General features: G+C 40.3%; 1 protein-coding gene across 1 annotated transcript; it reads left to right on the forward strand.

Annotated features, from left to right (window-relative positions):
• Window positions 1-1,023: 1,023 nt before the first annotated feature.
• On the forward strand, window positions 1,024-12,172 carry ENPP7 (ectonucleotide pyrophosphatase/phosphodiesterase 7). Its single transcript, XM_058170964.1, has 5 exons — window positions 1,024-1,276; window positions 4,222-4,367; window positions 5,765-6,385; window positions 7,811-8,036; window positions 11,981-12,172. The coding sequence occupies exons 1-5, from the start codon at window positions 1,024-1,026 to the stop codon at window positions 11,986-11,988; spliced, it is 1,254 nt and encodes a 417-aa protein (XP_058026947.1). The 3' UTR covers window positions 11,989-12,172.
• Window positions 12,173-13,062: the final 890 nt, after the last annotated feature.

Below are 13,062 nucleotides of genomic sequence, written 5' to 3' on the forward strand. Positions count from 1 at the left end.
CCAAAGGCTCACAGAACGCTGTTACCTTCCCACCAAAGGTGGTCCCTATTTTTTCTACTTGCATTTTTACGTGCTTTTGAAATGCTAGGTTGGCAGAAGCTGGGACAAGTAATGGGAGCTCAACCCGTTATGCAGCACTAGGGATTCAAACTGCTGAACTGCCGACCTTTCGATTGTCAAGCTCAGCGTCTTAGCCCCTGAGCCACAGAGCTTACTATTGTTTTAATATGAAACATAAGTAGTGTATTATTAATATTTTAAAATATTTCCTCCCTATATAAAAAGCTTCTTGCACTTGATAAACTAGCATAGGAAATAGGGTTTAGCACAGTTCTCTTACTGATATCCTAGGTTACTGTATGAAGGGGTGTTTTATTAGAGGGAGAACTAAAGAATATGAATTCAGTGGAACAGTCCAAATTTTGTCACTTCCCTGCAAATAGCGCAAAACGTAAACTTTGGTCATTTCTCATGTGCTGCTGTCCTTGTCTCTTATTTATTGAATTAAAGCACTGAGAAACAATTCAAATCTATTCTTCTCCTATTCATCTTGGATTCTTCTATTCATTGTGGATTTAGGGATACAGTAAGAAAAATACATACTGTTAAAGCTAAAAATATATTTTTTCTTTTTGGATGTCTGGCTATCTCCTATCATACAGTACCTGACTCCACTCCACTTTCTGTTTTTTTCTCCAAGCATACAACCGGCAACTCCTTCAGTGCTCAGTACAAATCTGTTGAACTTGATTATAGAGGTTACGTTAGTACCATAGGTGAGTAGATGGAATTAGATAACAATGAGCTTGAAGAGGGGAAATAATTTAGTGTCAAGTCCCAGTCTCTCACACACAGAGAAATAAAATGTATAGGATGAACCCTTTAAACCCCAGCAGGAAGTTGTCCTAAAGCCAAGAGCAGGGAGTGGACCAGATAGGACTCTGAACTTGAGACCCTGTCATGTATTTATTACGCAAGTTTCCGAGATGTTTGTTTCTTTCCCCCTCTTGCTTGCTCGGAAAGATGTTTGTGTTTCTGGCTTTCCTGAGTACCTTGCTTTCCTTTACGGTCCCTGCCCCACTACAAGGGACACCACAAGGGGCAAGAAGCCACAACAAGCTTCTACTTGTTTCCTTTGATGGCTTTCGGTGGAATTATGATCAGGATGTGGACACCCCCAATCTAGCAGCCATGGCCAGAGATGGGGTGAAGGCACGCTACATCACTCCCCCCTTTGTCACCCAGACAAGCCCCAGCCACTTCACTCTGCTCACAGGTGAGTGTTGCACTCTGGAAGGGAAGGGACGGGATGGAAAGGTAGGAGAGAGAAAAAATGGGAATCTGAAATGGATGTGTCACTGGGGAGGAATAACACTGTTTGTTTATGATACCTTTTTAGTTTATGATGTTAAAGGTGGGAATGGGAGCATTTGTCTTTCTCATCCTTAACCCTAAGCCTCCAAAACAACGTTGCTCACATTTCATCCGTAAGAAAATAGAAGCATGTTTCATCAGGTGAATCTTCATCATGTTTGTATTGAAGCCTTGGCAATGCAACTCTTGGAGGGTTATTTTAATAACAGTTTGATCTCTCAGCACAGCTCCATCCCCCAAACTCACCCACATTCCTGAAGATCACAGCTAGTTGACGGAAATTTTATTGTCAGCTCTGGCCATTCATAAAAGCACTGGGGAAAAAATTGAATTATCTGGACCTTCAAATAGTGATAATAACGTCGTAGCTTTGGAAAACACAAGTTATTAGTCCTTGCTATAGGAATTTTTTTGCCCATTATTTTCACACTGAGGAAACGTGCCATCATACTAATAATAAAAATACAATGACTCTGCTGTAAATTAATACTTTAAGGCACCGCACAAACTGCTCTTAAGCACAGTGGTACTTAGTGCAGCACTTCATTTGTTTCCTTTAGAGTACTTTCAAACATTAATCTTTTGAGATCTACCTATGGGTCAGTTTTTGAGGAGCTACATTTTTTGTGGGAAATATCATATAATTATTAAACATTCTGACAATTGTCTGTAAATTCTCAGTCATCCAGGTCATGGTTATCCCAAAGGTGCTTTTTCAGGAGGCCACTGGACTTCCTTGTTTTTTCTTTGAAGACGTTTAGCTTCTCATTCAAGAAGCTTCTTCAGCTCTGAAAGGATAGTGGGAAATGGAAGGATTTATATTCCTTGCAGACAACTGGTCATTTGCATCCTTTTAGAGGGTCATTGAAGCACTTGGAAGTTTATCTGTGTCCTCAGGGTCACCTGAGTAGTGTTCCTGATTCCTGTACTCTGCAATTTTTTCTCTGGAAATCCATTCCTACTCCCACCCCATTCAAAGGCTGTTCATCCCAAATTGTATAGCTAAAAGTCTGTAGCGATTCTCAGTCATGCAGGTCTTGGTTGTCCCGAAGGTGCCTTTTCAGGCGTCAACTGGACTTGCTTGTTTTTTTCTTTTGAAGATGTTTTGCTTCTCATCCAAGAAGCTTCCACTATCCTGTCAGAGCTGAAGAAGCTTCTTGGATGAGAAGCAAAATGTCTTCAAAAGAAAAAACAAGAAAGTCCAGTTGATGCCTGAAAAAGGCACCTTTGGGATTCTGGCAATTGTAGCTGATGGGCAAAACAGATCCTTCCTCTAAATGTTTTCCACCGGAACAAAGGCATGATTAGAATTCTTAAAGCAATGGTGGTATGCAACTAGCTGAGCTTGGTTAACCAGAGATTGGCAGAGTTGAACCAAGTTGAACTAGAGTTAAGGCCATCAGGAGGATTTTGAAGTGGCCGTCTAGACTGAAAAATCATAGATTTTCTTAGAAGGCGGCAATGGCAAACCACATCTGAATAGCTGCCAAGGAAAGTACATGAGTAGGTATTATTCAGAAGGAAGGAATGCACTACATGCCATCTTGAGCTTATAGAGGAAAGGCAGTATATTAAACAAATCAATAAATCAAGTCACTTGAAATCAAACTTGACTTAAGGGAGTCTTTACTTTTTATAATTAAAAGAGACTATTTTAGATCAGTGCCTGTATTTGGAGAAAGCTGAAGCATCAATGACATTATAACCAAGACACAATTTCCCTGGCTCGCTCGCCCTATTATCTAGCAATAGTTTCATGGTCCATCACCTGATTTTTTTTATGTTACTAAAGAATTGTAGGAGTGGAGTTCTCAGGGACTAATAGACAAAAACTTGGAAGGTTAAGTGAGTGGATGGAAGAAGGAAGAAGTGGAAACTATGTGCTGCATGTTTCCAGAGAACCAGAAAGGAGGCTGGAGGCATTTTTCTGGATTTGTAAAAGATTATTTCAATATCCAAGAAATTTCTATGTGGGAGTCCAAGGGTGACAACATCTCTAAGGATTGTCTGACATCTATCTCTAAAGAGAGGTCATTGCCATAACTGAACAGATATAGGAGAAAGAGATGCCAGGCACTAACAGAAGTCAAAGAAAAACTTCAGTCGAAAAAACAGAGAGAGAGAGAGAGCAAGGGCTGAAATGAAAAAGGCTAGTAGTTCCACCAGGTCTACATGATCAGGTACAGGTCTAGGACTCCATTGTGTAAAAGGCCACTTTTTTTCTTTTTTCCTCTGTCTTTTTGTTTTGTCTTTTTGCCCTGCTCTTTCCAGAATGCAGAGGTCCATAAAACATCTTACCTCTTGCCCAAAACTCCATCCATCCTGGCAGTGCCAAAGCACTTGTTTCATGGTGGCAATGGGGCATTAGAAGAATAGCCTGAACTGTGACAAAATAGAGAGTGTCAAATTTTTCAACGTTCAATTCCCAAACATTAGGGATGCTCAAAAATTGTGACGTGCCTTGGGGATGGTAAAGGTATTTTGGTTTCTTTAATATAATTTATATGTGCTTGGCAAGTAATTATATAAATATCATAACTTTTTAACATTTTGTTTGCCTACTTGATCAAGGAAGATCTATTTAGGTCCTTCAGCCAGTCAGAAAAGCAAGGAGCCACTACTGAATTACCCTTGCAACAAACTAGGGAAATGCTGCAGTTTCTTAGACAGCGGTGGTTCCATGACTGAGGCCTCTGGTAACTGTGGCCTAATGCTGTCCTCAGGAATAGGAAGGGAATTAGGCCAGTGGCCTCTCTGTGATAAGCTTTCACCCATCAAGGCCAAGTATCCAAATGTTCATGCAACATAGAGATTAAATTAATTTCAAGATTCTTGCTTTTCTGGTAGGAAAGTATATTGAAAACCATGGAGTGATTCACAACATGTGGTTCAACACAAGCACTGGACAAAAACTGCCTTATTACCATACCCAGCGGAGGTCTGACTGGTGGGACAATGGAAGCCTCCCCATCTGGATCACAGCACAGAGACAGGTACTGTAAGACCAAAATCATAAAAAGAAGTCTCCTCATTCAACGTGTTATTCAAAAAAAGGGCATCCCTATTCTTAGTGACTTCATTTTGCAAACCAAACTTAAGCAGTGTATCTAATACACAAAAAGAAGAATAAAATCAGATACACTGTTGTAACTATTGGGGAATTGGCTCCTCCCCATCAATAGAGTAGGTTCTAATTGTCAGCTGAAGTTAATTAATTTAGAATCCGTTCCTCAAAACAGATCCTGAGAAAATGGGCAATGAAAAGAAATTTACTTGCTGAGATGAGATGTCTCTGAACATCTATTAACTTGTGAAAACCAAAAAAAGGGGGGGGAGCAACTTTAGAAAGGGCCATAGTCATGTTCTATTATTTCTCTTTTGATTAATTACTCATTCTCAGATTTTCTTTGAATTCAAGTCCATATATAATTACAAATATTGTATACAGTTAGTCCTCAACTTATGACCACTTACTTAAGTGTTACAATGGACTCAAAAAGAGTTACTCATGCCCCATCTGAGGAGCTACAACTGCCGCAGCAGCCCCGCAGTCACGCAATCGCATTTTGGGTAGTTGGCAAACTAGCTCGTACTTACAACTGATTGCAGGGTCATGTGATCACAATATTTTTCACTGTTTTTTGGCAAATAAGTTAATAAGTTTTTTAATGGATGTTTTATTTTGTATTTATATGTATATTTTATCTGGCTGTGAACCGCCCTGAGTCCCTAGGGAGATAGGGCGGTATAAAAATACGAAAAATAAATAAATAAATAAATAAATAAATAAACAAACAAACAAAAACCCATTGGAAAAGCTAGATTCAGACATATGACGTATGATTTGCCCAACATCTCACTTAACAACCATTGTAAAAACAATTGTAAAATCGAGTCTGTCACATGATAATGCAGCTGAATGACTGCAACAACCTACTCTATCGCCAATATTCCAGACTCAGTTGTGGTTGTAATTCAAGGCCTGTATTCATCTCAATATGTAGCAACTTATATTTGTCCACTAAAGAAAACATAACACACAAATGTTGATCTAAAGAAGGATTGTAAGTCCTCTTTACATAAACTTCTTTTAAACAGTTGGGATTGTATAGAATCAGTTCTCTTTTCTATGTCACTGAATTTAGATTTTTTAGCATCCTGCAGTGGTAGTTTTAAATGCCCTATCTATGTGGTCCTTGAGAGAAAAACTCTGCCATGACAAACATTGCTCCCTTCAGTTCTTGTGCTGGCTTTGGAGGTGTGAGCACATTCTGGCAATACTTTCAAGGTGCATCTGAGACTCCAGCATGCATTTGAACATTGGGCACAAAAACATGTAGCCCTGTGGATTGTCTTGCCAACTCATAAGTTTATGATCTTCTCATTCTAGGGTTTGAAAGCTGCCTCCCTGTTTTTCCCAGGAGGGAATGCCACCTATCAAGGAGAAGAAGTGAGAGTTAGGAAGGTGGAGAAACTCCTCCACAAGTATGACAATGAAACTGAGTGGAGACAGAATGTGGACACAGTCATGAAGTGGTTCCATGAGGATGACCTTGACTTTGTGAGCCTTTACTTTGGGGAACCCGACTCTACTGGACACAAATATGGCCCAGAATCTCAGCAGAGGAAAGATATGATCCGCCAAGTTGATCGGACAGTGGGCTATTTGAGACAACGCACTGCAGAGCTTGGCATGAACTCAATACTTAACTTAGTCATCACCTCTGACCATGGCATGGAAACAGTCATCAAAAAGGATGAAATTCACCTCCTCCAAGTAGCAAACTTCTCATTCCAGGACATTCAGTTTGAGCTGGTTGATTATGGGCCACAGGGCCTCCTGCTGCCAAAACCTGGGAAATTAGAGCAAGTTTATGAAGCCTTGAAAAATGCCCACCCCAAACTCCATGTTTATAAGAAGGAGGATTTCCCCAAAAGATTCCATTATGCCAACCATATTCGTGTCACACCTCTTGTGTTGTATAGTGACCCTGGCTACGTGATCCATGGGGTACAGTGTTCTTTCTACCTTGTTAATGCCAAATTCTTTATCTCCCTTTACTTATATGGCTTTCCATTTCATGCTTGGTAAACATAAAGAAGCTTCTTATGAAGGACAAAAGGGAAGGGTCACCTAAAATATCAGTCCAAGGCATTTTACTTTGAATTATCCCATGGGGATTCCTTTTATTCTGAAGCATTTTTCACACAGCACCTCTGCCATCTTGGATGGTGCTAGCCAAAGCATGCAGCTTCGCTGTGTGATATAACACAGACAGCCCTGGGCATATTTGTCACACTCTATGACGGCCTTCCCAATCCATCTATCATTCAAGTGTTTTGGAATGTGCCAGAATTCCCAATGGCCAAGGCTATTTAGGAAAATTCTGTGCATTATACCATATTGCACCCACTGGGAAATACAACATTTTATGCAGGAAGTGACTTTGGGAAACATTTTGGAAGAGTTTTTGCCTCTATATTCCTAGTTGCAACCATTTTTCTCTTTATTTGAAAAAGCATTCAGCACATCCTACTAACCCATTTCGAATGTATTTCTGAAGAAGCATACATAGGATTGTCTTGCTAATCATTATTGCAGCAGTCAAGGGATCCTGCTGAATCCAGTCATCACAAGTTCAGGGATCCTAAGTCTCAGAATTCATATTTTCCTTCTGAGCACTGCTATTTTGAAATGATGAATTCCTACAATGTGGCCAAGCAGGCTAGTGACTTGCTTTCGCTCTCAAAAAATAACTTGACCAGCAGAAACTTTCTATCAAAGGTGTTCCTGCCAGATGGAGCAAACCAAATGTCCCCCCAGTGAGATGTTTAGGAGATGGAACAGAACCTGCTCTGGACCTACTAAATCCAGAACTATTCCATTTTTCAATCAGAATCCGTCAATTAAACCAGAGTAGAGCTGGCATAACTAATTTCAATCCACTTGCTCGTTTGCTTTCCAGTAAGTTCAAAAGCTCAGCAAAACCATCTCTCCAGTTCTGCACTGACTAGCGCAAGCAAAGTAGTATAGTTGCCAACCTTGTTTCTCTCTTATTGTCCACGCAAGTGGATTATGCAACTAAAGAAACTGAAAATATCAACAGTTTCTAGTTAGCATGAATTATCTATTTAGCTGCAGATAGATCCCTTTTTTAATTATCATTACAATCACTCTGTGTGCACACATTGGTTCAAGAAATAAGAATGTCAAAATAGGAAACGCCTGCTTAAATCGATTATGCACAGAGATGAGCCATACTCTTTTTATTTATTAATTTACTATTTCTATCTGTATTTTTCATCCAGTGATTGTTGTTGGGAAGATTGTATTAATTACAGATAAAAGTTGAGTGGCAGGTAATCCCAGAAAAAAGAAATCCTGTTCTTTCAGCGAAAGGCATGCAATGAGCTGTAGCCTTCCCTTCTTTTTCAGAGGGTGAAAGTCCAGTTCAATAAAGGGGAACACGGCTTTGACAACGAGGCTATGAATATGAAGACCATTTTCCGAGCTGTGGGACCAGCTTTCAAGCAAGGCCTGGAGGTGGAGCCTTTTGAAAGTGTGAATATTTATGCCCTCCTCTGCAAACTCCTGAATATCACACCTGAACCACATGATGGATCCTTGGACGTCACCCGGCAGATGCTTGTCAAAGACTCAGGTCTGGGTTTTTTTTCTGGTTAGCTAACACTGCAATTCACCAATTATTCAATGAACGGATTCAATCCAAAAAAGATTAATTACATATCCGTCAGAGAGACAGGGTTATAAATTGTCAATGATGTACCTTAATAGTCCCTTATGGAGGCCGAGAATCCCTAAAGAGTTTGCTCTTTTCTGATCAGGGATAAAAACCCTTTTATTTAAGTCACAGCCGTCTCCACAATCTTTATAAATTGTACACTGATGATATCAAACCCCAAAGGATTTGTTTCTTTAACTTAACCAACAAGAAGTTCTAAAGCAAGAAGAGAGTAGCTTTCAAATATTGATATAGTATATAAAACATATATGAATTCTATGAAAATCAATTGGATCAGATTCACACGTTCACACTCTTCCCCACATCTTGTCACTACTTTGTATATGTTCAAGGATGAAGGGCAAGAGAGTGACAGGTTTTTCTAGTGGAATAAATATATGCAGTCCAGAGGCGGGTTTCAGCAGGTTCTGACCAGTTCTGGAGAACCAGTAGCAGAAATTTTGAGTAGTTCAGAGAACCGGTAGTAAAAATTCTGACTGGCCCCGCCCCCATCTATTCTCTGCCTCCCAATTCGTAGCTGATCGGGAAGAAATGGAGATTTTGCAGTATCTTTCCCCTGGAGAGGGGTGAGAATGAAGATTTTAAAATATCTTTCCCCTGACACGCCCTCCAAGCGACGCCCACCAAGCCATGCCACGCCCAAGCCACCCCCACAGAACTGGTAGTAAAAAAAAATTGAAACCCACCACTGATGCAGTCCCCTCTAAATTCAGGAAAGTCCTGTTTACAATCAGCTTAATTCTTGCATAATTTCAGATGCCGGCTATCTATGCTTTCAAATCATACTTTAAACAAGCCAGAGTTCCAATTTCACCTGAAGGAGTATGAAGGAGCAAGAAACTGGAACATAGCAACATATCTTATAACTGTAGAGAGAAACCATGATTCCAATTATGGGCTTTTGTTTTCCAAATTAGTATCATGCCAATATATGCTAAGCTAAGTTTGCAGTTCACAACTAATGAGCTCCTCTGCTCTCAGCCAACAAAGTGCACCTTTGATCTGAAACCAATTTCTCATATTTTATTCAAGCCATCACTTACTCTTTTGCTTGTAGGTGAACTCTTACACAAATACCAGTAAAAAATTGACAGCTTCTTACCTTTTGTTATATCTTGTGGGCAACCCCCAAATCTACCTCCCCACTTTCCTGGAGCAGGTCAATCTTTCCCTGTGGGCTAACAGATTCATCACAATTGCTCTCCATTGAAAGATGTGCGACCAGGAAGATAGAAAAACAAATTTCACGACCTGTCAGGGGGAAAAAAATTATAGGGGTGGGTGGGAAGAGAGAGACCAAAGGTGTTATAAGCTCCAGCGGTAGCAGGGAGCCCCCTGCTGGTCAAATCTTGACACCCAACCTAAGTGTTATCTAATTAGAATATGATGCTTGTCAGAGTGAAGACAGAGCTGCATAATTGGGTCTGGAAAGGAAGCGCATATTTGAGAGTTCCCCTATCAATGCTAATTAATTAATTACCTTTCAATGTGTAGCTAATGTTGGAAAAAAGAAGTAACAACCTTGGACAGAAACATCTTTTATTTCCTTGTGTATAAAGTCATCAATAATAAATCCATAAGGGACGGGATGGCTCTGTGGCTAAGACACCGAGCTTGTCGATCAAAAGGTCAGCAGTTCAGCGGTTCAAGTCCCTAGTGCTGCGTAATGGGGTGAGCGCCTGTTACTTGTCCCAGCTTCTGCCAACCTAGCGGTTCAAAAGCATGTAAAAAATGCAAGTAGAAAAATAGGGACCACCTATGGTGGGAAGGTAACAGCGTTCTGTGGCCTTTGGCATTTAGTCATACCGGCCACATGACCATGGAGACGTCTTCGGACAGCACTGGTTCTTTGGCTTTGAAACAGAGATGAGCACCGACCCCTAGAGTCGAGAACAACTAGTACATATGTGTAAGGGGAACCTTTACCTTTATTTTACTTTTAATAAATCCATTTAGTGCATGGATTCAGATTTACAGAACCGGTATGGAAATACTAAGTGTAACCTGGTATTTACTCTAAGTGTGCACTGTACCACATGCCTGCCAAACATGTCAGCCTCAGATGTAGCTCAGAGTAGAGCCATTTTGGTGCACAGGCAAAAACTGGGCTAAATTCGAACCCATTAGTATGGAGGAAGTAGATAGGATATTGGAGCTGTAAGCTCAGCCACCTCAGTGTTAGAGCCCCTGTTAAGCTTCCTGGAAGATGACGTGTGGTTGGCTCTGGGTGGTGGTGAATGTGTCTTCAATGGAGGAGATCATCACTTAAAGAGATAGCGTGCATTCTCTCCTCAAGAATCTGTTGTTTGACTCAACCATTTTGGATCATTTTTGTCCTACTCCATCGTTATTGCTCCATACCAACATACATACATACATACATACATACATACATACATACATACATGCATACATAAAAACAGTTCAGCTATTCTTAGACATACATTAATTTGCTCCAGGCCAGTTCACCAAGTTAAATGTGCTTAGGTTTCTGCCCAGGCTCACTCTTCTTGATCCATCCATGGCCTCTTGGAAACAATTTCAATTATCACAACAGTGAAAAATGTATCATTGTTCTCCTGGAAGTTATGGGCAGGCACTGAGGTCTCATCTATATTCACCGAGTCATGTATTAAACTCTCTATATGAATGTCTCCCAGGAATTGTTGGGTTCAGCTATACTGTACAAGCAAATGTTACTTGTCCTTTAACATAGGGAATGACAGAAACTCATTATTTCCATTCCTAATGAATCGCTGAAGTAAAATACAGCATCCAACTTAATCTTCTATACAACCATTTTCTAAAATTAAATTGACCCTGCAACTCCAATTTAGCATTAGAAAAAGGATCAAAATACATTTTTCAAGAAATACCACACTGCATTCATATTTGACTTGGCGCAGTAGTGAAAATAGTTAGAACTACTCTATTATATTTCAAACTCCCAACAGATCAATTAAGCAAAGATACGATGTTTGAACATTCCAAAAGAGCCCAGGCAGGAAGAACAATTTATACTGAGTAAATCCATCCTAAAGTTGGTGCGATTCAGAAGGTTTGCTTATTGGTATCATTTAAGATTTGGAAAAACCAACCCCATCCCCCCCTCACCTGATGGCTGATTTTTTTTTCCCCAGTGATAGCCTTTTGCCATGGATGCAAAAGATGGAGTGTAACTCTGAAAAGAAAAATCGCATATACTTTTTTTTGGGGGGGGGGGGGACAATGATTTTGTGGTTCCCGTTTACAAAGGAAGAAAAACATAGAAAAATAGCAAGGAAGATCTTTTATAAGGGTTTCGAATTTGGGGACAGGGAATTGTAAGACTCCCCCCTTTCCTTGCTTGAGCAGCTGGTTTTTTTAGCCAATCTGAAGAATCAGGGGTTTCTGAGGAATAGATTTGTGCAGAGTGAGCCAATATGGGTAATGAGAAAATATAGGAAGAGGAGGAATATCAACCCAGGGTCTTAGGAAGAAAGCATCTATTTTTGAAAGGGAGGGAGGGAAGAAAGGATCGGGAAGGGGAGACTCAGGCTAACATTATAACATTCTATAATGTTCTATAACATTATAGAAGAGAGAGGCAACCTGCGCATGTCATGAACATTAGGTTCAAATTGTCTGTATTTATTTTCCTGAAAGGAGCAGAAAGAGATTAGCGAGTGGGGGCAGACCCACTCTTGGATAACAAGAAATATGTCCAAGGCTAAGTGGTTTTCCTTTTCAGTAGCATCTATCTGCTTTATTCAGCTATGGCAAATTGAAAATTCTCAGTAATTTAACTGCGGACTTGATCCATCTCTGCTAGGATATTCACTATTGCTCTTTCTAATTCCCAGATTCCTAGTCCCAGAAATTATCCCCTCACAAAAGAAGGGAGCCTGCTGTTTCTTTCCACCAGGGGATTTGAAGTTCATCTGGAAGGCAGCTGGAGAAGATCTGCGTGTTCCCGGCTCTTATGAATTGTTATTGCAGGGACAAAGGATACTAATGTACAGGAACCGTAGAAATTCACTAAAGAAAATAAGATATATTTTTTTGTCCACATTGTCAAAATAAACATGGTTTGATTAGAAAAAACATGGCCAACAGTCTTGTCTCATTTGGGGTGATGGGAAAGGTTATGGGAAAGGGGGGGGGAAGTTTGGGAGCCTTGTGAGAAAATTGCAGGCTGTGTAAGAGGACTGAGTTCTGGAGAGGGTGCTGGTCTTGTAACATAAGCCAGTATAGAAGAGGGTAGGGAAGAGACTATTCTGTGCACTGGTCTCAGCATAATTGCAGTTATGGGCTGGGAGAATCTCCCCTGGGTTAGAACAAGGGAAGGAGGCCCTTGTTTATAAACAATCCATTGGTATACATAATTAGTACGGCATGTTGTAGCTCAGGTCCCTGTGCCTTGCAAGGTTTCATTTGGAAAATACTCCACGTAGCTCGAACAACCAATCTGATTCCCTACCAATGTCTATTTATAAATTTCTACCTACTGTCTCTCTTAGCACAACTTCATATTGCACTTAAAGCCTAAATTCAAATGTTGAAGCGGTAGTCTAATACGGCACATCCAATATGCAAGTTCAAATTTCTGCTAAGTGGGTCCCCCACTTTTGGTGGGAGGGGGGCAGTCAGTGCTTAGGAAAGTTGGTTCTTAAACTGCGAATCCTTCCACAGTCCATATTTCAGCTCAGAATATGACAGAAACCACAAGCCTCGTACCTCCAGAATTCTATTGAAGTGATACTGCAGTTAATTCCAACACTATGATTTCCTACAGACAGCTAAGAGCACAGTTCATTTCTTTTTGCAGTTTTTAAAAAAAAAAATCTTGTAAGAGTAGAATGAATTTCTTTGGCTCTCAAGTACATCCAAGGTACAACATTCTGTCCTAGTCATTGCACAAACACCATCTGTGTTTGCAAGTCTC

This window comes from Ahaetulla prasina, chromosome 2, assembly GCF_028640845.1.
Source record: "Ahaetulla prasina isolate Xishuangbanna chromosome 2, ASM2864084v1, whole genome shotgun sequence".
Lineage (NCBI taxonomy): Eukaryota > Metazoa > Chordata > Lepidosauria > Squamata > Colubridae > Ahaetulla > Ahaetulla prasina.